Source organism: Desmodus rotundus, chromosome 4, assembly GCF_022682495.2.
Source record: "Desmodus rotundus isolate HL8 chromosome 4, HLdesRot8A.1, whole genome shotgun sequence".
In the NCBI taxonomy this organism is placed as follows: domain Eukaryota; kingdom Metazoa; phylum Chordata; class Mammalia; order Chiroptera; family Phyllostomidae; genus Desmodus; species Desmodus rotundus.
Window position 1 is genome coordinate 101172586 of NC_071390.1, and position 21691 is coordinate 101194276.

General features: G+C 41.6%; 1 protein-coding gene across 3 annotated transcripts; it reads right to left on the reverse strand.

Moving 5' to 3' along the window:
* Nucleotides 1-424: 424 nt before the first annotated feature.
* On the reverse strand, nucleotides 425-20352 carry ETNPPL (ethanolamine-phosphate phospho-lyase). Of its 3 annotated transcripts, none has more exons than XM_053923374.2 (13): nucleotides 20110-20352; nucleotides 15762-15841; nucleotides 15305-15464; nucleotides 11943-12017; nucleotides 9304-9394; nucleotides 8296-8412; nucleotides 6364-6446; nucleotides 5536-5761; nucleotides 4523-4677; nucleotides 3797-3886; nucleotides 3436-3566; nucleotides 2142-2212; nucleotides 425-999 (listed from the first exon to the last, which is right to left on the reverse strand). In XM_053923374.2, the coding sequence occupies exons 1-13, from the start codon at nucleotides 20319-20321 to the stop codon at nucleotides 871-873; spliced, it is 1620 nt and encodes a 539-aa protein (XP_053779349.1). In that variant the 5' UTR covers nucleotides 20322-20352; the 3' UTR covers nucleotides 425-870. The 3 variants fall into 3 exon arrangements, with proteins under 3 accessions (XP_053779349.1, XP_053779348.1, XP_053779350.1); XM_053923373.2 differs by having other exon boundaries at nucleotides 15723-15841; XM_053923375.2 differs by lacking the exon at nucleotides 11943-12017 and having other exon boundaries at nucleotides 15723-15841.
* Between the last annotated feature and the right edge of the window lie 1339 nt (nucleotides 20353-21691).

The following is a 21691-nucleotide window of genomic DNA, read 5'->3' on the forward strand; positions in this document are numbered from 1 at the left end:
ATGTAATGGAGAGTCTCTTGAGGTTCCAGGTTTCCTCATGTCTGGTCAGAAGTGTGCGTGTGCATGTACATGACAACCTTGATGGCGAGAAAAGGAAGATGTTTGGTTCAAAGTTAATTTCTTACCTGACAGGTAAGTGCCTTGCCAAGGTGACACAATCTGAGTAGACAAAGCTCAGTCCCCTGAGAACACAGAGTTTTGGCTCATGCTGCCATCCCAGCCACCTCTGCAGAGCGTGTCTGGGTGAACTCCTTGTGCGCTGACCCCTAGTCCCCACAGAATCATGATTAACCCAGTCCTAGCTCCCCGCCAGAGGTCTGGGTTATTCATTGACTTTTTACCTTTCCTGTATGTGATTTTTTCCCCCAAATGACTGCATTTATCACCCCAACTCTTAATATTCTCTGCAAAAGAAGGATAAACACGTTGCTAGTAAAACATGTTTGGTGTACATTATCTTTTATTTTATTGTAGTCCATAAATGTAAACCAAAGGAATCATTGTGGAATTCATATTTTAAGGCACTTAGGTCTCCTAAGTTAAGGAACCCGCTGTACTTTGCTCCCTTAGTTCAGACATTAAAACATGAAAAGTAAAACTTCCAACATAATATTCAACTTAAAGCTGAAATTTAGTAGAATAAATTAAGTACATTCAGAAGTTCAAGTAAGGAATTAACAGGCTAAAGGCTGAGCTAATAATTTTGACATGGTTTGATCACCAGTTGGTTTATTCTGACTACTTGTTTGCCCTTTTTTATTGACAAAGCCATGTGGAATGCAAATTCTACCTCTAAGGAGTACAGAGAGCTGTCAAGAAGACACTGCCTTTCATAACTCAGGATATTTATCTTGCTTTAAAACTAATCTCTCATGTCTTGAGCCGCTTACTGGGCGGTGAATGTTTATCCGCGCACAATCCATTTCTCTTTTGCCTGGGATTTTCTTTCTGGTCTGGGGCTCCCTCCCCGAGCAATTCCAAGTGTGCTTCCATAGGCATCTGCAAGACAGGCACACAAACTCCAGTGGGCACTCCACCTCTGACCCACCCAGCCTCCCAGGGGCTGCTGCAGAAGCGGGCAAACACAGCGCGTGGGAGAAACCAAGCCATCCCCAGCCACCACAGCTCTGGTTGTTCCTCCCTAACGCTGTGAGTACCTTCCATTGACGTTCGAAAATTGAGGTCAACATGAAATCTGGCACTCCGAGCCAACATTTCAGAGATGTGTGTTAACTTTGCAAACTCCAAAGTAGGGTTTCCCACAGTAAACACCTTTTACGGAAGGTCTTTTTCAACGCTTGCTCAGTTCTTAAACCTGTGATTCTGTCCTAGCCAGAGAAGCTACTCTCAAACAGCAGATAATCATTGATTTCTAGAATGGGTTTGTCCTGTTAAGCAAATCATTTGCTCTCATCCCAAGTGCCAATGTTTTTCAGTGAGGAGAAGGACTTTGCTGACCACACTGGACGTGCAGGCGGGCTCAAGGCACTGATTGTTCCTTTATGCGGCAAAGTCATAAACAAATTATGCAACAAAGTCTCTCAAGTTTTCTGCCTTACTGTGTCCCGACCCGGGAGCTCTCTCTCACACCCTGGGCAGCTCAGGGAGAGAATGGGAAGGCCCTCTGCTGGAAGCACATCAAATGCAGAAAGTAGGCCACTGGGTGCCAGAAGGTTCCCAGGCTCTGGAGGCCATTCCAAGTTTCGACTTCAGTGCACGTCAGGATCAAACGCTGGCGTTTTGGAGCCATGCTGCTAATGCTTCTGTTGGTTTTACAGGGTGGCGTGTGAGAACCTGAGGCAGTGCCAGGTGGTCTTCAGAGCAAACAAGAAGGCATTTGTGTCGTGTGTAATCATCTCTCTATTTGATCTGAAGGCCCTCTCCACGGGCCTGAGGGGTTTTTGGTGGTTGTTTCGGGAATGATCCTATCAGAATGGTCCTTTGCCTTTATGCCTTTCAAGTGGCCTGACACACAGCTCAAAATTTAATGGTGCATGCAAAATTGCGACAATAAGCCATCCCTAGCAAAGGCAGGTTATATTCTAAAGGTCATTGTACAATTTTTAAAAATTTGCACTCTTATTTCATAAATTCCAACAGTTTTCAACTTTTCTCCTAAAAATGAAGTAGCTGACTCTTACCTTTGTTCTACATGGGGTATTCTCAGAGACCGTCGCACTCTCGGCTTTGGCTACAATGGCTTCTTCTAAAACTGCATCAGGAGGGTGCAATGGAGAAGACAGAACATAAAAATCTCAGAAAACCCTTTTGGTATCTATAGAAATACCCTTAAGAATAGAGAGCTGAATGTGTTTTTTGTTTGTTTGTTTTTGAAGGGGTCACTGTGCAAATCGCTGCTTTTAAGCTTTTATTGCAGTGTTTCATCATTATCATTTACAAGGGGCACTTGAGCCTATGTTAGCTACGCCACGCTCACTTTATTCAAAAGAAATTCCTCTCCTCATCATTGACAGTGCTTAAGCTCTGAGGTGACTTTTAAGTAATAGTGATGGACTTGCCCCAACGTTACTCTTTGCACTGCCTGGTCCTTCAAGGGACCAGAGGACAGGCGGGTGTGTGAGGATGCTTCTCAGGTTTGGGTGTCTTCGGCAGTGACTTACTACAAGTCGCTTGGGCTGACTCTCAAGTTCCCAAACATTAATTATCTATTTTGTATGTTATGCTGATTCCTGGCTTCTCAACCTTGTCTCAATCCTAAAAGACTGAGAAGAGAGCAGGGAAGTGGAATCTTGAAAATATAGTTAAAGCAACAACAAACATTCTAACATCTGACAGCTCTTTATGTTTTTCAACAAGGTTTTACACTGTTAGTTTACTTTCTAATATTGATTTATGGTCACGACAAAAAAATGAATTAACCTAATTTTATAATATAGGTAAAGAAAAGATAAGTTCCTATCACAGGGTATAATTCTGAATAGACAAACAAAACTGCTCAAAAATTAAATTGTAATAGGTAAAATACACAAAATCAAATGATTCTGCATATAATAAATAATTGTTAGCTTGTAGACTATAATTTCTATGGATAATATTTCACTTAATTTCACAGCACAGTGTTGGAATACTATACACTGCAGACTTTGTGGTGCATGCTACAATGTGGGCATGCAGTTTTTAAAGAGTGAAAATAAGTGATAAAAATAAAACTGCGTGCTATTTCAGTAAAAGCTTAGGCTTGGAGTTCTGTGAGTGCAAACGGAAAATGTGGATTTAACTAAGAGTCCATAACGTAGTTGTTATGTTTCAGCTCTCTTCTCCTAGTTCTAAATACAAAGTTAACATTCATTTCTGCCCTCCTTCACTTCCGTCACGAATGAAAAGACGCACAGCTGTGTATGAGCAAGCCAGGGTTGGTGGTGGAGGGCAGGGGGTGTGGGGGCAAGGAGGCATCTTAAAAATCTGTGGACAGACCTGCTAGAATCCCATCGAGTTGGTCCACCAAAAACTTGGCGTCTTCTTCAGTGAAACACATAGGTGGTTTTATTTTAAGTACATTTCTATGAGGCCCATCCGCGCTGAGAAGCACTCCCTTTTCTTTCATCCTAAGGAGCATGAAGGAAATACATGAGAACGTATGCAAATGATAAGTAAGATCCTTTAAGAATAATGTGAACACAGAACAGTTTCGTATTCCACACACAAGAAGCCCACATTTAAAAAATGCACGTGTCTTAAACTTTCCCATTTGGAGAGATGGGAGGAAGCAAAAGAAGCCTTCATGAGGGTGGGCACCCTAGCACCCAGACACCAAACAGGGTGGAAGTGCATTTACTTGTAGATAACGTGCTGAGCCTCGGCTGTGGCAGGGGTCCTCCTCTGACGGTCCTTCACTAAGTCAATTCCGATGAAAAGGCCAATCCCCCTGCGGGAGGTGAGGAAAGAAACTTGACACACTTCACTGAACGCTGCATCGTCACTGAAAATTAACACGGTCCCTAAACGTCAGCTGAATGTGAGGCTGAACGTGACTCCCTCTAAGAGTAATTGGAATTGATTCTCACTAATCCAAGATACCAATCCAAGTGTCCATAGCTATTTCTAATTTTTGAAACAAGTCAGTTTTCGACATCCAGTTTTTTTCTCCCCCCACTCAACTGAACAAGCAAAAGGCTTAAAACAACCTCTTCACACTAGTTGGTTTCTCAGGACATTAATGATGATAAATGGTATATATGTGTAAAATGTCAAGATTTCCCAGGTATCATTTTAAAGAATTTTTAATAAATAATTTAAAGTTACTTCACAGTCCTTCTTTTCATTTTTTTGGTGCTGAAACTATCCCAGCTTTGTCTTTAAAAAGCTTGTAAAGGATACACACTCAAAAGTTAACAGTAGTGATGATATCTGGGTTCTCAACTAAGAACAAGTTCTGCTTTTTGTATTTTCAGTGTTTTCTAGATTTCATTTTCTGCACTTTGCTTTAAATGTGTCAGGTAAAATACAAGTTGTTTTCATTTGGAAGGATGAATACTGCGTAACAATGTCATCATAAACACACCTGATATCTCCTATCAAAGGGTGCTTAGCCTTCTGTTCATTCAGTAACTCAATAAGGTAGCTCCCCACTCTCGTGGCATTTCCTTGAAGGCCTTCATTTTCAATCACATCCAGGACGGCCAAACCAACAGCAGAAGATACTGGGTTTCCTCCATACTTCAGAACAAGGATAAATGAGGAAACATAATTAAATTAGTGGCATTGCTTCATCGGTGAGAAATTTGTCAAACATAAGCAAGCAATTTCAATAAAACTTTCTCTTATGATGTTAATTTCATAGATGAAAACAGAGCATGATTCTATTTATTGAGGATTAAAAGAAAATTCATTCCAAATTATATTCTCCATGCTGCATAAGTAGTATGAAAGACCTTCAGGAACTTCATTGGCTCATCCAAACAAAAAAGAGACAGTGTGTTGGGAATTAAGGATTTCAGAGTGTGGTTCAGAGGGGGGTCGGGGGGAGATCTGGGTTTCTTCCAAATAATTTATGTCTTAGATTTGAATCTTACTTGTAACTATAACAAATATCAATTGCTATTGTACATACTGTACAAACTGCAATAATTTTTTCCCAGCTTAAAACTTAACACTCTTGGGGGGTAAAACCAAGGAAATGAAATTTCCCAAAGATAAACATTCAGTATCTCTTAAGTCAGCCATATCACATTTAGAGTACTGAATCATCGAAACAGAGATGTTTTGGAAATTCAAATATGATTCAAAACAAAGAAATAATATCTGTTAATGAAATATCATTCTAGAATTTAGCAGGGCAGCCACCTGTCAGTGGAATAATTAATAGGAACAATTGAGAAGCGGGAGAGACACAGAAGGAAAAATACAAGGGGAACTGTGTCAGATAGAATGAAGCGTGGTTACATCAAAGTTTGGCGAGGGGTCTGCAGTGGTTAGCAGGCAATAATGAGCTTTAATCTTCATTATGTAGGCAAGAAGTGTAGAAGCAAGCATTCTTTTCTCCCCTGAGCATCAAAGTCAGAGACCCAGATATACCGTATTGAAATACTCCATCCCAGAGCTGCTGAAGGCTTCTGCAATTTCTTTGGTTGTTACCACGCATGCCACTGGGTGGCCATTGCCCATTGGTTTTCCCATCGTGACGATGTCTGGAACAAAGTCTTCGCCATGCATTTGGAAGCTCCAGAAATGTTTCCCAACTCGTCCAAAACCAACCTGAACTTCATCAGCTATAAACACACCTCCTGCTCTGTGTACATATCTGAAAAACGGAAGGACAGTCTAATGCCTTCAGGTCCCCGGGAGTGCCCACACCCACCCACAACGACATAAGAGTTTTGAGAACTTCAGAAAAAATGGTGTTAATTTGAAGCCTGGAGTCTTTGTTAAAAATATTTCAGTGCTCAAAACCCCCATGACATCTGCGTTGTCACTGACTTCAAAACATAACCACATAATTTCCAGATTAGATCTACTGTATATTGTTGGGGCTTGTGTTAAAATAAGCTCTCTGGCATGTCTTAGGTGGAAAGAGAAAGAAGTGAACAAGAAGCAGTGTTTAGTGGGGTTAATCTTCAAGGTTTTACTAACTGGTAAGGGTTGGGCACCGGCCAGTCAGACAGGATGTGAGGCCAGGGGCTGGGGCAGAGTCCTGGAGGGCCCCTGCTACACCATGTGTAAGCTCTTTATTTGCTGGGTCTTGAGAAGGTGGAGGAATTCTGGGAGTGCTGGGGTGGCAGGCACTCTGAAGTGGCCATTTAACAGCTAGTTTGGAAGTTCTTCAATATTTTATCAACCAATACGGCCCTACAGAATTGTCACGGTGCCTCAGTTTGATCCAGGGTGCCCAGGTCAAGTACATACTCTGCCACTTTCTGGAAGTAGCCTGCTGGAGGGATTATTTGTCCGCCACAACTCTGCATGGATTCAGCGATAAAGGCAGCAATCTATACGAGAGAAGATGGGGTCAAAGTCCATTAGGTCCCCCTCATACTACCTAAAAGAGAGGACTTCTTACACAGCAGTTTTTTAAAAAATGTCTAGGAATCGACCTGTGCCAAGTGGCAAATAGGCCATTTAATTGAAAAGAAAAGATGTCTATGATGAAAAAGCAAGTGATCTGAAGCATTAGTTTCTGAAATCCTAGAGTATCAGTGAAACTACCGTGACAAATGGAGAAGAGGGTGTTTTCCTTTTTGTTACAATTAATTTAAATGCAGGGTTTTCAATAGGACCAACTGAATAAGACTGATGTTTTGATCAGGCTGTATATGAAGATCTAAAAAATCACCCAGGTTCTAATACATTACTATGGAGCTTATTTCTCAGCTGGATGGACTAGGGCAGCCTGAACCTGGAATTTGCACTAACAAGATTGGAGGGTTACTTGAAGCCACACACAAGTTATCATGCTACCTTTCTCGTTCTTGCCCTGAGCCAGGCTTACCTCAGCAGAACTAGGCAATTCCCAATAGGAACTACACAGGAAGTGTTCTAGAGGATAAGAAAGGAGTAGAAAATAGATAACACTGAGCTCAGATATAAAGTCAAGAGAACGAAGGTTCTAGTCTAGCCTACCTCTGTAACTGTACTAATTTAAAGTCCCTTCCTTTGAACTATTTCATTTATCAGCTGTAAAATGAGGTTGCTGGACACAAAAGAAATATTCTCTACAATTCTATGACTTTCCAAGCACATCCAATACACCAAAGCTTCCAATTTAATGTTTGCTCATTGCTTTCAGCATTGTTAACACCACAGCAGCTATTTCATAACTATGGAATGCTAATGTGCTCAAAATGTCATCTGAATCCCTTTTGCAGCAAAAAGGCCATATGATCTTGGCAATGCGAAATGTTTTTCCTGGAAGCAGTGCTCACTGTTCAGTAAAGAGGTGAAGGCTACATTTCAGAAGAAAAAGTGTATTAAGCTCAGGTGCACCTGCTTAGGTATAACATGGGAAGATATGAAAATTGAATGGGTTGGAAAGAAAAAGAAGAAACAGAAATGAAAATGACTCTTCAGTCAATAAAACTAACATATTTGAATGGGAAAAGGCAAAGCCTTCATTTTTATCGCCATTAATTTTTTTGTTTTTGCCATGTTGATGCCTAAACATGTCGAAAGGCAAAGCATGTGTCAAAAGGCATTAAAACGCCACATTAGTACCCCTCAAATGGGCTGAGAGTTAACGTTAAGCTGAAGACAGTAGGGTGAAGACTCAGAAAACAAAGTGTTTTTCCTATTCCGCAGGATTTTGGTTCTGTCTCTGAGGTCCAGGTCCAGATTGGAAGAAACTTTTTCTGACATGACATGACAAACCCAAGTTCTGTGGCTTCAGGAAAGTCAAACCAGTTCAAGAGAAGTGCCAAGGCGCCCTTGTGGGTCCTGGAGTCTGCACTGGTCCTGATGCTTCAGGGCCTCCCTGCCTCTTCCCTTCTTGGCACCATGTGTTAGCCCCTTGTGCTGCCCTGCATTAGAAGAATCCGTCCCTGGTCTATTGCCTTCCCTAGTCCTCTCTGCTCTGCCCCTGTGGGCCAGTCTGCATCCCACTGGGAAGGTCAGAGTTAGGCCATCAGTTTTGGACTGGGCGCAGTGATTGCTCTTCCAGGATAAATAAAAATAGACAGTCTTAGAGGCATGACTATAATAACACACTTTTTGAAATATGAACCAAGTGAAAATGAAGCCAGAGAAGAACAGGAAGGGAAATGAGATCGAGTTCTTTTCCATCTCTCCAATGTATCACAATGATATAAAAGATGTTAAAATGTTTCAAAAAATGTCAGTACAAACCTTCCTTCCACTTTTATGAGCTTCTTCAATAATTTTCTTCACCTCATCTGCATAAGCGCTGGCTGGGTCTGCATGGTCTTCTCTGTATTTTCCTCTGTAAGTATCTGGAGTTGGTGCCTTAAAGATCAAGTAATAGAGTCTCTTATGATTTGCTTCTTGGAAAAATAAGCCTTTAAAATTTGACATTTTCCCACAAAAGTGTATTAGAAAGGGGATCACGTGGATTTAAGTGGCTCTAGGTTCTTTTGTTCTTCTTCCATAACATTTCTGAATTCCGTGAGTACCTGAAATCTTTTCACTGTGAACCGGAGCCAATGCTCCTAGACCCTTGTAAGTCAGGACTGCATCCCTATGTTCACAGAGGGACTGAGTTCACATTAACAAGCGTGACTATGTCACCTGAAAATGTCAATGAGTGGGAACTGTATTAACTATTCTAGATTGAAAATAAACTAACATTTACCAATTTGATAGCAAGTTATAATTATTCAGAAAACTCGAGTGCCTTAACACTACTGATTCCAGATTGTAAAATTTGGAAGAAGGTATTGAAGATTTTCTTAAGAAGCCTATTGATCCTTACTTAAACCAAATCCCTTTTATTGTTTCAACAACTTAATTGGTTTATTTGGTTTATTTTACTTAATCAGTCTATATAATAATTTAGCATAGAGCAATTTGAAGACAATCATACACACTTAATTCAACTTTGAGTTTCAAGCTGACATCATTGATAGAAAAAGTAATTAAAGACCAAGGGGCAAGAAAAGCAAACAGCTGTGAATAACAGCGATCACTGCCACTATACTCATTTGCTGGTTGTGTTACTCATCAATGGATTTTGAACCACATCCTGCATTAACTAGCTTTGTGACTTTAGCAAGTCACATACTGCTCTAGATCTTAGTTTCTTTTTCATGGTTTCATTGCCATGAAAAGATTCACTGGATTATCACCAGGCATGCTTCCAGTACTACCATTCTGATTCTTGGATCCTGAAACACTTACCACATGCACAAATTCTTTCTTGACATCTGTGCCCTGTCCATATTTATATGGACTGATCTCAATTAAAGATGACAGGTGACCATGGTAAGCACTGAAAAGAAAAAAGTCAGTGAACAAAATTGCTCAAAGAAGGATGTTTTTCTAGCCAATACAAAATAGTATTGCATATCATCCGAGGAGAATCAGTACTGGCACCAGATTTAACAGCATGGGATCGAATTTTCCATGACAGGATTGGCCGTTTAATTTGTCCAGTTCTTATTCAGGAAATAAAACACAAGGAAATCCAAATATGTATCCTCACAAAGATTTTCTTTTTAACCAGAAAGAACTTAATTTCTTTAAATTATATCTGCTAACTTAGATTGTCTAAATGTAAAAAGGAGTATTTTCTATAGCTTCATGAAAAGTGTCTTTGATAGTTACATTCTTGTGAATTTTAAAAATAACTTTCGGTCATAGAGTGGGCTGTGTTTCTGTTTTGGGTGGTTTCTAAAGGATGTCCAGTTGCATAAATCAGGCAAATACACGTTGGTAAGGACCAGCAAGTCTCTTCAAGAACTAAGATTGGTAAGTGATTGAGTGGCTATGAAGTTCCTTTCAAGTAAAATACAGGTGGCTCTGGAATGCCCTTTCTTTTCTTGCCCAGAGATATCATTGACAGATCTGGAAAAGAAATTGTAAAAGGTCCATGACTACATACAGCAAAGAGGGAGCACTTTTTTAAAATCATAGGTTAAACCATGTTACAGAGCCAGAGTAATACAATTAGTGTGGCACTGGAGAAAGACCAGAGAGATGACTAGGACAGATGACCTCAGAGAGTTATCCATACATAAATGGTAAATCAGGGGACTCCACAGCTGCATTCAATGTGAGGAATAATTATATAGGTAGAATAAACAGAAAATATCTTTGCAATCTAGAGGTTGGGGAAGAGATATTGACAAAACTTAGAAAATATAAACTATAAGATGAAAATTTTATCTATTTAATTTGATCAAAATTAAAGATTTCTGTTGAAAAATACCAATGGCAAAGTTAAAAGACGTGTAATACATAAGAAAACCATATTTGAAATGTCTCACACTTAAGAGATTAATTCCCCAAATGATGGTTTTCGATTCTGCCTGTACATCAGGAACAGTTGGGAAAATTTACAATATATACTATCTCCTAGGATCCACCTGTAGAGATTGTCTTTCATGGGCCTGGCATGGGGCCTGGCATTGGTATAAAAAATCCTTCCTCAGTTAATTCTAAACCACAGTCCTCTGGAGGTTGAAATCCTCTGATCTAGATTATATAAACAACTGCAAACCAACAAGAAAAGGGTGGAATCCCAATTTTAAAAATGGGCAAAGAATATGAACAGTAATGTTCAGAAGAAAAATCCCAAATGTAAAGTAAGTATAAGAGATATTCAAACTGATAATTAGAAAATTGCAAATTAAAACAACATTGGTATCATTTCATACTTATCAGACAGGCAAAAATTAGAAAAAAAATTAGAAAGCAAGACAATATTAGGTTTTGGAAACGACATGGAAAACTGGGATATTTCATGCAGTGTGTAGTAAGCGCTGTAACCATTCTGGAGGTGGATCTGGCAGTGTTTCATCCAATTAGCAAGGATCATAGTACCCCTATGGCCTAGGAACCCTGTTTCTGGGTGTTTATCCCTATGAAACTCTCGGAAAGGTCCATGAGGCACGTGTGCAAGGATGTTCATGGCAGCGCCGTTTGTAGTAGCTGGGGGTAAAGGCATCCATCACTGGTGGGAACAATAAGCAAGTGTACCCAGCGAGCTGCTCCCTATGGCAGCCACTGCCCACGTGTAGCTCTCAAGTGCTTGGAATGCAGCAATTGTGAAGGGACATGTGCTATAAGTGTAAGACACCCATTGGATTTTAAAGACAGCACACAAAAAGAAGAGAGTGAGAGAGAGAAAACACTCAGTATCTTTCATAAGGATTACATGTTGAAATGATATTTGGGATATGATGGCTACTAGGAAATTGTAAATTCCCCATGTGGCTCAAATTATATTTCTATGTGACAGCACTGAATTAGAATAGATGTACATTCATCAACTTAGAATCTTGAAACTGGGCTGAGGGAAAAAAGTCAGAAATGGTAGTAGGACTATAGCAATATTTTAAAAATTAAAACACATGCACATAAAATAATATACATAAAAAAATGAAAGATATGCAAGAGACACATTAGAATGATTGTCTGTAAGTGGGAAGAATGGGGGAAAAAAAAGAACCAAAAAATCAACCGTGGTAGCCACCTGCCCACAAGATGCCCACGTTCTAATCCTCCAATTTAAGACTATGTCATATGGCACAGCAGACTCTGCAGATGTGAGCAAATTAGGTAAAGCCCTGATTCATGCAAAGCCCATGAGGCCATAACCACAACACCCAACGGAGCTTCCCCCGTTGGCAGGAACTTGGATGGAATTAAGTATCCTGCAGGCCTAACCTGGCCTTGATACCCTAGTGCAAGTAAAAGTCCCCATGCCACATATCCCCCCTCCTCCACGTGTGCTGATGGTGTTAGTGTGGAGAGAGTCAAGATGATTTTGCCTCTGAAGGAGCTTCTTGCTTAGAAGTCTTGTGTCCAAGACTTACTGGTCAAGAGTGATCACATCTTGGTGGCCCCTGAACTGCCGAGCCAGGCGTAAGGCTAAGTCATTGGCTTCAGATCTATAAGATAACATAGAGGGAACAATGTAACATAGTTCTTTTAGAAATATTGCAAAATTTTCATTAAAAAGAAGATTCTAATGACAGATTCTATCTGAGGGGCATAAGTTCCAAGACTCCCAATGGATGTGTGAAACCGTGGATATCCATCTTTTCCTATGATAGTCTGATGTATAAATTAGGCACAGTAAGAGATTAACCACAATCACTAACAGTCGAATAGAACAAGTACAAACAATATACTGTAGAGAAAGTTCCGTGAATGTGACCTCTCTCTCTGTCAAATTATCTTACTGTGCCACACCCACCTTTTCCCTCAGAGGAAGCTCTTTTCAGGTCCCTTTGGCATAGCAGAAGTGTCCACACCACTGCTCTTTGTGCTGCGGGGCCATTAGTCAGTAAAGTCAGTGTTACTTGAACACAAGCACTCTGACACCCTGGGTGATCCGCCAGTCAGTCTGATCGCTGAGAGGCCTACCAAGTGACTAATGGGTGGGGATATACGGGACAAAGGCTTGATTTATGCCCCAGGTGGGACAGAGACAGATGGTGGGAGATTTCATCATGCTACGCGGAGTAGTCCACAATTTAGAAAGTGTAAATTGCTTATTTCGGCAATTTCCTGATTGCAATTGGTCCTGAGTAACCAAAACTGCAGAGAGAGAAATCTAGAATAAGGGGTGGGGGACACTGTATTCAGAAATGTATTCAGAAGTAGGTTGAACTCCTCTCTTTCACCTTCAGTCTTGCTCATCCAACAATCTCACTTCGTCCTTCTAATACAAGGTCCCCAGATGTCTTCAGTAAAGATGATATAAACAAACAAACAATACAAATGAAGGATATGCCGCTCATTTCAAATTTTAGCGGAGTTCAGCCACATCAGTAGGTGATGAACTTTGAGGGCATTAGGAAGCCTGCTTTGAGCCTGACCTCCCTGGGAGGACTGGGAGGACAAGGGCCTGTAAACTTGGCTACTAAACTCTGTTGACGGACACACTAATTGTTTCTTATTTCTAAAATGAAGATCATAACTTTTCTATCTGGTTCATAGAGTCCAACTCTACTACTTGGACACAGGGGAAGAAAATAATCATTTGTGGAATATTTTCTATCTGTTAGACATTATGCAGAGTGTTTGGCTTGTAGTTATTCTCAGCAGCATTCGAACAGGCTGGTATTGCCATCTCCTTTTTATGAATGGGGCAACACTCTCAGAGAAGGTGAGTGACCAGAAAAAGTTCTCACAGCCAGGAAGAGGTAGAACCAGGTTTCAGACTGAAGCCTGTTTAACTTCAACAGTATTCTGTATAGTATCCCAGGCTCTATCGTCTCCAGTCTTTGGGGACAGCCTTCTTCGAAGACAGTGTTCTTTGGGGCTAATCCCTCTCTGACAGTATAGGAGTCTTTACCAGCGGAAGGCAAATATTTCAATGTTTAATTTATTGAAAGCAAGAATGCTTTATAACAAAATATCTTAATTCTTTACAAAGAAAAAGAATGATCTTCAGATTAAAAATTTTCTTTAAAAATATCTCACTGAAAGAGAAAGGTGAATTACAGAATCATATAATCAAACATTTACAGAATTTCTAATAGCTAATTTTAAACATATATGCAAATATATCATTCTAAAATACGATTTTATGCTGAATATATAGGCTTCCTCCCAATATAACATTGTTTCATGAGCTTTTCACATGTATTTTCTTTTCCCATACAGTGAAAATGTATTTCACAATAAAAAGCAGTGAAGTGCTTATACATGCTGCAACATGGATGCACCTTGAAAACATTACATGAAGTAAAAGAGGCCAGTCACACAAAAACACATATTGTATGGTTTCAATTACATGAAATATCCGTAATAGGCAAACCCACAGACACAGAGAGTTGATCAGTGGTTGCCAGGAGCTGGCAAGAGGGGGCAAGGGGAAATGAGTGCTAATGTAGGTACGTGATTCCTTTCCGAGGTGAGGAAAATGTTCTAAAGTTGACTGTGGTAATGGTCGCACACTTACTAAAACCTACTGAGCTGTATACTTTAAGTGGATGAATTGTATGGTATGTGAATTACATCTCCGTAAAGCTATTCTTTGAAAAAAAAAAAAACTTCCCTTAGATCATTTCCAAAGCAGCTGTGATCCATTCAGGCCAGCTCAATTAAAGGAGGTTTCGTGTACACAGCAATATGGAAAGAAATATGGCACTTGAATAGACAGAACCTTAGGACGATCTGGCCTCGTGGAGGCTGGGACTGGATCCTAAGCCACCCTGGAGGCCTCAGCAGCAGCAGTGTGAATACTCACTCTTAGCCTCTCTTTTCATTCTTCCACATTGAACTTCTAGTGCCCGCTGAGGCACGTATTTTCAAAACATACTTTTTTTTATCTTCACTCGAGGACATTTTTTTCCCCATTGGTTTTAGAGAGGGGTTGGGGAAGAGAAAGAGAGAGAGAGAGAGAGAAAGAGAAAAATACTGATGTGGGAGAGAAACACCAATTGGCTGCCTTCTCCAATGCTCTCTGACTGGGGAGCAAATCTGCAACTTACCTGGGTATGTGCCCCAACCGGGAATGGAACCCATGACCTTTCCATCTACGGAACAACAGACACTCCAACCAACTGAGTCACACTGGCCAGGGCTCAGAAAATACTGTTTAAATGTTTACACAACATTCCATAGACTGGATATACAATCATTTGGGTTTATAGGATTTGAAAGTTGGAATGTAATCTATTCAATTTATTCCTCCCTTCTTTGTGTTTGTGTGATGGAAATACGTTCAAATCAATCAAAAATCTTACAAAAGTTATAGCTTGTTCAGTAGAGTTCCATTGGCCTGCTAAATCTTATCCATGTTTTAAAAAACTGCCTAAGGTTGTGGGTACTTTAGCTATTTGTTCTGAGGCTGGAAGAGGTGAGTGTTATTTGACTAGTCAGGTTTTCTCAAGGAACACAGACTTCAATAGCTTTTTGGGATACTTAAGGGGATGCCTTCCCCATCTTTCACCAGGGAAACCATGGTGGTAAAAAGTTGAGTGGCTGAGCTCAAAAGCTTTGGAACATGCTGTCTGGTGCCCTGTCTACAACAGGCTCATGGACTAAAGCACAGGAACCAGACTGGTCAGGTCCCCAGTGCACAGTCACCTAGTAAGTGACAAGAACGTCAGGAAACCTTTTTAGATATCTGTGCCCCACCACAGCCCCAAACTAAAAGGTATGTATGAGAGACTTAACAAAGAAATTGCTGGCAAGAGGATGAGTGGGAAACCTAGAAACATACCCTGAGTTTGTAAAGTAACAAACAGAGAGTTTCTCAGGCAGGGTCGCGGAAAGGCGCTTGGCATATTCCACGATGTTGTCGTGGAGGAATCGAGAATTTGTGTTCAGCAGTTCCATCTGCTTCAGGGCAGCTCTGACCACTTCTGGGTGACAGTGTCCCACTGAAATTTAGGAGACAAAAGCCACAGAAATAAATTACTAAATGCCTGGCAAGTGAGGGGGATTCTGAAGCAAGGAAACTAAAGGTGATCTCCTTTCTGTCCCACATTTGCTGCAACTTTTCTTTTCTCTTCTAGAACTACGGCTCTTGCTCAGCAAAGGAACTGCAGCCTCTGCAATTCCTGCACAAATATGAATGGGGCTAAGCCTGCCTTGCTCCATAAAGGACCCCTCAAGGCACAACAAGACAGGACAGTTACCATGGGCAACATTGTTGATGCAGTCCAAGTACTGTTCACCTTTTTCATCAAACAGGTACTGCCGCTGGGCGCGCACTACTTTAAGGGGATCCGCAGCGAAGAAGACTTTGCAGGAGGGCCTAGAAATAATGAAAGGAAACACTCTGGTCTACCAGGGATGCTCAGAGCGTTTCCTTCTCGGTGGAGGTCACTGTAAGTGAAAATTGCAATTATATAAAGGAAAGGGAAAACACAACCTGGGCGACACATTTGAAAACAAATTCATATCAGCCTGGAAACTTTCGTCTTAACCTCCCGTTTGTGACTCTGCTCACCTTTCTTAGTTTTGTCATATCAAATTTGCCATGACATGACAACATTATGCAGAAGCACATGGATCAACTCTGACAGATCTAATTACATGAAGCAATAACTAATTTTCCTTTGGGAAATTTCATTCTACCAGGAAAGAAAAGCAAACTTTTTTTTTTGAGGCTTACTATGTGTCAGGAAATATCTCACTTAATTTTCCCAACTCCCCCAACAATCATATGAAATAGGAGTTATTATCATTCTTATTTTCATAGGTGAGGGAACTGGGGCACAGAAAAATTTAAGAAATTTGTTCAGGTTATACAGCCAGTAAGAAATCCAAAATTTGAAAGTAGAGTGCCTTATACCATACCCCCAGATAGTGGTTGCTTGCTTTCTCTCTTTCTCTTTCTACTTTATAAGGAATCAAACAGGAATAAAGGCTAAAAACAAATAACTTAGCGTTAAATACGATGAAGGAAATTTTACGGGAGATCCTTTCCATGTCTTTGAGTGGTGTTTGCCCTGTATCCAATGGATTTTCCTTTCTTTTTTAAAAAAAATATATTTTATTGATTATGCTATTATAGTTCTCCCTATATTCCCCTTTGCCCCACTCCACTCGGAACCCCTATTTCCTCTAGCAATGCCCTCCCTCCGAGTTTATATCCATGGGTCCTGCATATAAGTTCTTTGGCTATTCCATTTCCTATACTGTTCTTAGCACCCCCTGTCTATTTGGACCTACCAATTTTTGCTTCTTACTCCCTGCACTTACTCCCCATTCCCCCCTTTCCCTTCCCAACTGATAACCCTCCAAATGATCTCCATATCTATGATTCTGTTCCTGTTCTGCTTCACTGCTTAGTTAGTTATTTGCCTTCAATTATTGATAGTTGTGAATTTATTGCCATTTTAATGTTCATCGTTTTGATCTTCTTCTTTTTCTTGTATGATTCCCTTTAGCATTTCATATAATAATGGCTTGGTGGTGATGAACTCCTTTAGTTTTACCTAGTCTGGGAAGCACTTTATCTGCCCTTCCATTCTAAACGACAGCTTTGCTGGGTAGAGTAATCTAGGTTGTAGGTGCTTATTTTTCATTGCTTTGAATTCTTCTTGTTAGCCCTTTCTAGGGGTTCTTTTCAGAAATCAGCTGATTTGGATTTTGGTACATTTAAAGAGGTCCCAGAAGTTTCTAAGGCTATCCCTATTTTTTTCAATTCTATTTTCTTCCTGCTGTTCTGATTGAATGCTTTTTTCTTCCTTCTGTTCCAAATCATTGACTTGATTCTCAGGTTCATCCATTCCTTGTTTGTTCCCTGTAGATTTTTCTTTATTTCACATAATGCAACTTTCATCTGTGCCTGGGTCTTTTTTATGCTGTTGAGGTACCCAATGAGTTCCTGGAGCATCCTGATAACCAGTGTTTTGAACTGTGCATCTGATAGGTTGCCTGTCTCCATTTCATTTAGTTCTTTTTCTGGAGTTTTGTTCTGTTCTTTCATTTGGGCCATAGTTCTTTGTCTCCTCATTTTGGCAGCCTCCCTGTGTTTGTTTCTGTGTATTAGGTGGAGCTCTGTTGACTCCTTGTCTTAGCACACATGTTAAGTTGTATGGGGTGGGGAGTAGGTAATTGCCAGGAGGGGACAACACCTGTCACAGCTCTGTTGCTCCATGTCAGGGGCGGGGGTTGCTCACTAGGAGGCAATGCCACCCCCTGGCATTGGAATTTGCCCAGGAGAAAGCTGTCTACCCACCACCACTTCACTTTCTCCCCACATGCCACTGGTGCTCTTCCAATTATTGCCCTGGTGGTGAATCCCAGAAGGTGTGGGCCTATGTGAGTCCTAAGTCTGTTGTGGGCCCTTTAAGAGGACAGTTTCTCCTGTTGCCCCAACCCCCACTGTTTTTTACAGTCAGAACTTATGGGGTCTTATCTTCCTAATGCTGGGACCCTGGCCTCGGTGGTCTGGACTGGGGCTGGGATCTGTCTCTCCCAAGGTAACCCTTCCCATATTTTATCCACCACACGTGGATGTGGGACCACCCCGCCCATTCCCAGCTCTGCCCCTCCTACCCATCTGGGTAAATGTGGATTCTTTAAATCCCTGCTTGTTGGATTCCACATAGCTCGATTATCTGACAATTCTGGGTGAAATTTATTTTGTAGCCTAGTTGTATTTTTTGCTATAGTTGTGTGGGGAGACAAAGAGTGTTCACCTACATTTCCATCTCTACATGAAGTCCTGGATTTTTCCATTCTTAAATAAAAAACCCAATCATTCTAACCCTTTAATCCACTCTTTTGAGCATAATAAAGTCATCTATATGTTTGGTGATTTAAATGAATGTCTGCAGTGTAAATATTAGCAACATAGATGAGGTTTCTGATCTTGGCTCTACGGACATTTAGAAACGAAAACCGAGTATGTTATTTTTATTTTGGTGATTTGGAATACACACACACAAAAAGATGCCACAAGCATTAGGGGAAGTTTAGAGGGATTACTAGATACTAATACATTAAACTGATATACAACTGTTTAGAAAGTATTTTCATTATTGTGACTAGGTTGTCTGAAATTTAAAACTGCCTAAGATTAATCATCATCAGTGAAAGTGAAACTAATATTTAATGTGACTTTCTTATTGGTTCCTACTCAGCTGTTAGTTCATACCTAAGAGTTAAAATCCAAAGAAACCTTTGTTATAGACACGGGCTGAAAAGTGCAGACTTCACCTTACCTTGTTATAATGTACTTTCCACCATGCCCCTGACCTAGGGTAAAATTCTTCTTCCAGTGAGTCCATGGCTACCTTCCTCCTTTCACAGAATTTGTTCTGCTCGCGTCAGAAATCACTAGGTTTTCACTGGATCCTAACTATGTAGGATTGAAAACTAACAGAAGGAGTGGTGCTTAGAAAAAGGGAAAGGGGAGATGGGTAATGAGGAATCTATTCTGACCATACAGCAGGGCTGAGAGAGCTCTAAGCAGCCTCCTAAACCCTTAGGAACCTCCCGCGGTTGCTTTCTGGAGCCTCAGGATGACAAACCGTCCAGCACTTGTCCAAGGGGATCCTGATTCTTTTCTCTCTTGGGTGCCCCAGGCCTCGCTCACGTGCCCTCCATAGCGCTTGCTAATTACATGTAAATACTGCAGACCCTTGACTTTATAGGGACAAGGGGGCCGGAATGGCCACAATCATCGCTCATTTTTACTTAAAGAAATCACACTTATTAATCTCATTTGCTCCTTCCTTCCTGCGAAGCAGAGTTGTTATGCCTATTTTCACAGGAAAGGAAATGCATTTGCCAGAGGTCACACAGGTAATGTGACACCCTACTAGCATGAGGGCCCAGGTCTGACCAAGTTCAGTCCCGTTTGCTCACCAGTATATTACCAAGTCGTTTTCAGCACCGACAAAAACGTAGACTGGAGACAACACTGCACTTTAAACTTTAAGTAAGGGGCATGGCTTGGGAGACACCAGTGTGGGTAAGTACCATCTTAACCCTTAGGACGGTGGTTTCAACGTTTTTTCTACTGGCTGGTTTAACTCCTTACCTCTGAACCAAACACGCAATGAGAAAAAGTTCACTTTAAACGAAAGATGTCAGAATTTGTTTTTATAACCAGCACCAAACATATTCCTGAGCTCCTAGTTTTGAAAACCTTTAGAGTTGGTGGGAGCTCAGGGGAAGAACCTTTCCTTCTCTCAGCGCCCACCCCTGCAGTAAATGATTGCTGGGGCCTTTAACCCTCACAGGGCAATTTTCCCAAGCTGCCCGCAGCCTCAGTCCTCCAGGACTAGAACCCGAACCGCCCTGGAGCGGGCTGAAAGTTGCCCCCGCAGCAAGGAGCGCGCGTGCGCAGTTGCGGTGGGCTGCTCTGCAGGAGGGGGTGTGAGTGCTGACGGCGGCGCGGGTGGGCCAGCGCTGTGCGCGGCAGATTGCACTCTGCTGGCAGCCGCGGTGGGAAAGCTTGGGGCGCCGTTCCTGCCTCGGCCGCTGCCTGCGGTACTTCAGCTCCAATCCCGCGCACTTGTTATTTCTCCCTCTCTGCGCCGTTCCTCCGGGCCCGGGAGGCCTTACCCGATGTGCTTCCTCCTCAGCGCCAGAGTGTCCTGCTTGCTGTACAGCTCGCACATGGTGGCCGGGTGGCCGGGCGCTCCCAGGGGTCCTGGTCTCCTGTCTGCTCGCTTCCTCGCGCACTGCCTTAGTGGGAGGCCTGGACTCCTTTCCCCCCGCGTTGGGTCCCCTTCCTCTGCTCTTCGGAGGTAAACGGTGGCATCAACTAGGATCATCTCCCTTTTAAGTCTTGCCCTGCCTTTACCCTTCCCCAAGCCCCACCCTCCTCCGCCTGGTGCTTGCTTCGCAAGTCACTGGACTTGCCACTCATTCGCCCGTCCACAGCTGCCCCTGGCTAACTGGCTCCTGTTCCTACCCAGCTGATGATCACTCCCCTCTCACCCCCATCCCTGTTACTTCTTCTGACTTGCCTTTTATTTTCCTAACTTTGCCTTCACCTTTCTTCCTCCTCTGCCTGGGAATTTCCTCCTTCCCTCTTTCCTTGTTGTTTCTTTTTGTGTGTATCTGATTATTTTCTTGTAAACAGGCAAGGATAGGCCCTCTCTGCAGGTATCGAGGCTGAAGGGTTGTCTCCATTCTCACATGAGAGTATTCCATTACCATAACCCAAGTAAAGTAACAGGTCTCATGCCCTATGGATAAATGACAACTCAGCCTGGTGTTTCTTGGGAGTGATAATGTATAGTGTTTCCAACATCATCATACAATAACTGTACTTCTACTTTCTCTAGGACTCTACAGATTACAAAACATTCCCATGATTTGTCTGGTTCAGTCGGAGAAACAACCCCGAGAGATAAGCAGGAGTGGTAGCATCCCGTTTGAGTTCCCTATTCCACGGTGACCGTGTATCTGGCGGTGACCTTGGAATTCATTCCTGGGTTTCTTGACTTCCTTTAGGATGATCTTTGCACACTGATCAAGTCTGAAGTTAAATATGTGGACAGAAGAAACCCTAATTACCTATAACATTACATCATAAATTATTTTTAGAACTAGAGATAATCTGATTTGACCCCTCTGTTCTGTAGATAAGAACGGCAAGGCAAAGGTACAGTCTTATTCAAGGTCACACAGCTCCTTAGCCATGGAATTTAGGTCATTTCAATCTTCCTGTGTTTTGAATGGCTGCAGAGAAGGTAACACAAGTTACCTATAACAACACAAGTGATAGATATTCGAAAATGACCATTGTATGTATGTATGTATGTATGTATGTATGTATTTATATTTTCAATTACAGTTTCCATTCATTGTTATTTTGTATTAGTTTCCCGTGTGCAGCATGGTGATTCAACAATCACATACTTTACCAAGTGTCCCCCCCCAGCTATTTCTAGTGCCCATCTGGGACCCTGCGTCGCTATCACAGTATTATTGGCTGTATTTCCTTTGCTGTACTTTACATCCCTGTGGCCACGTTCTAACTACCATTTTGCACTTGTTCATCCTTTCACCTTTTTCATCCGTTCCTTGCAGCCCCCTCTCATCTGGCAACCACCAGTTTGTTGTCTGTGTATGAGACTGTTTCCATTTTGTTTGTTTATCTTGTTCTTTAGATTTCACACATAAATGAAGTCATATG

Bases quoted from the DNA above. Each gene is read 5' to 3' on its own strand.
- ETNPPL (XM_053923373.2), bottom strand. From the start codon at position 20,321: ATGATCCTAGTTGATGCCACCGTTTACCTCCGAAGAGCAGAGGAAGGG. The intron at 15,465-15,722 runs GTAACTGTCCTG...CCTAAATTTCAG, and splicing joins CATCAACAATGTTGCCCATG to TGGGACACTGTCACCCAGAA. The intron at 5,762-6,363 runs GTATGTACTTGA...TCCGTTTTTCAG, and splicing joins TACTTCCAGAAAGTGGCAGA to ATATGTACACAGAGCAGGAG.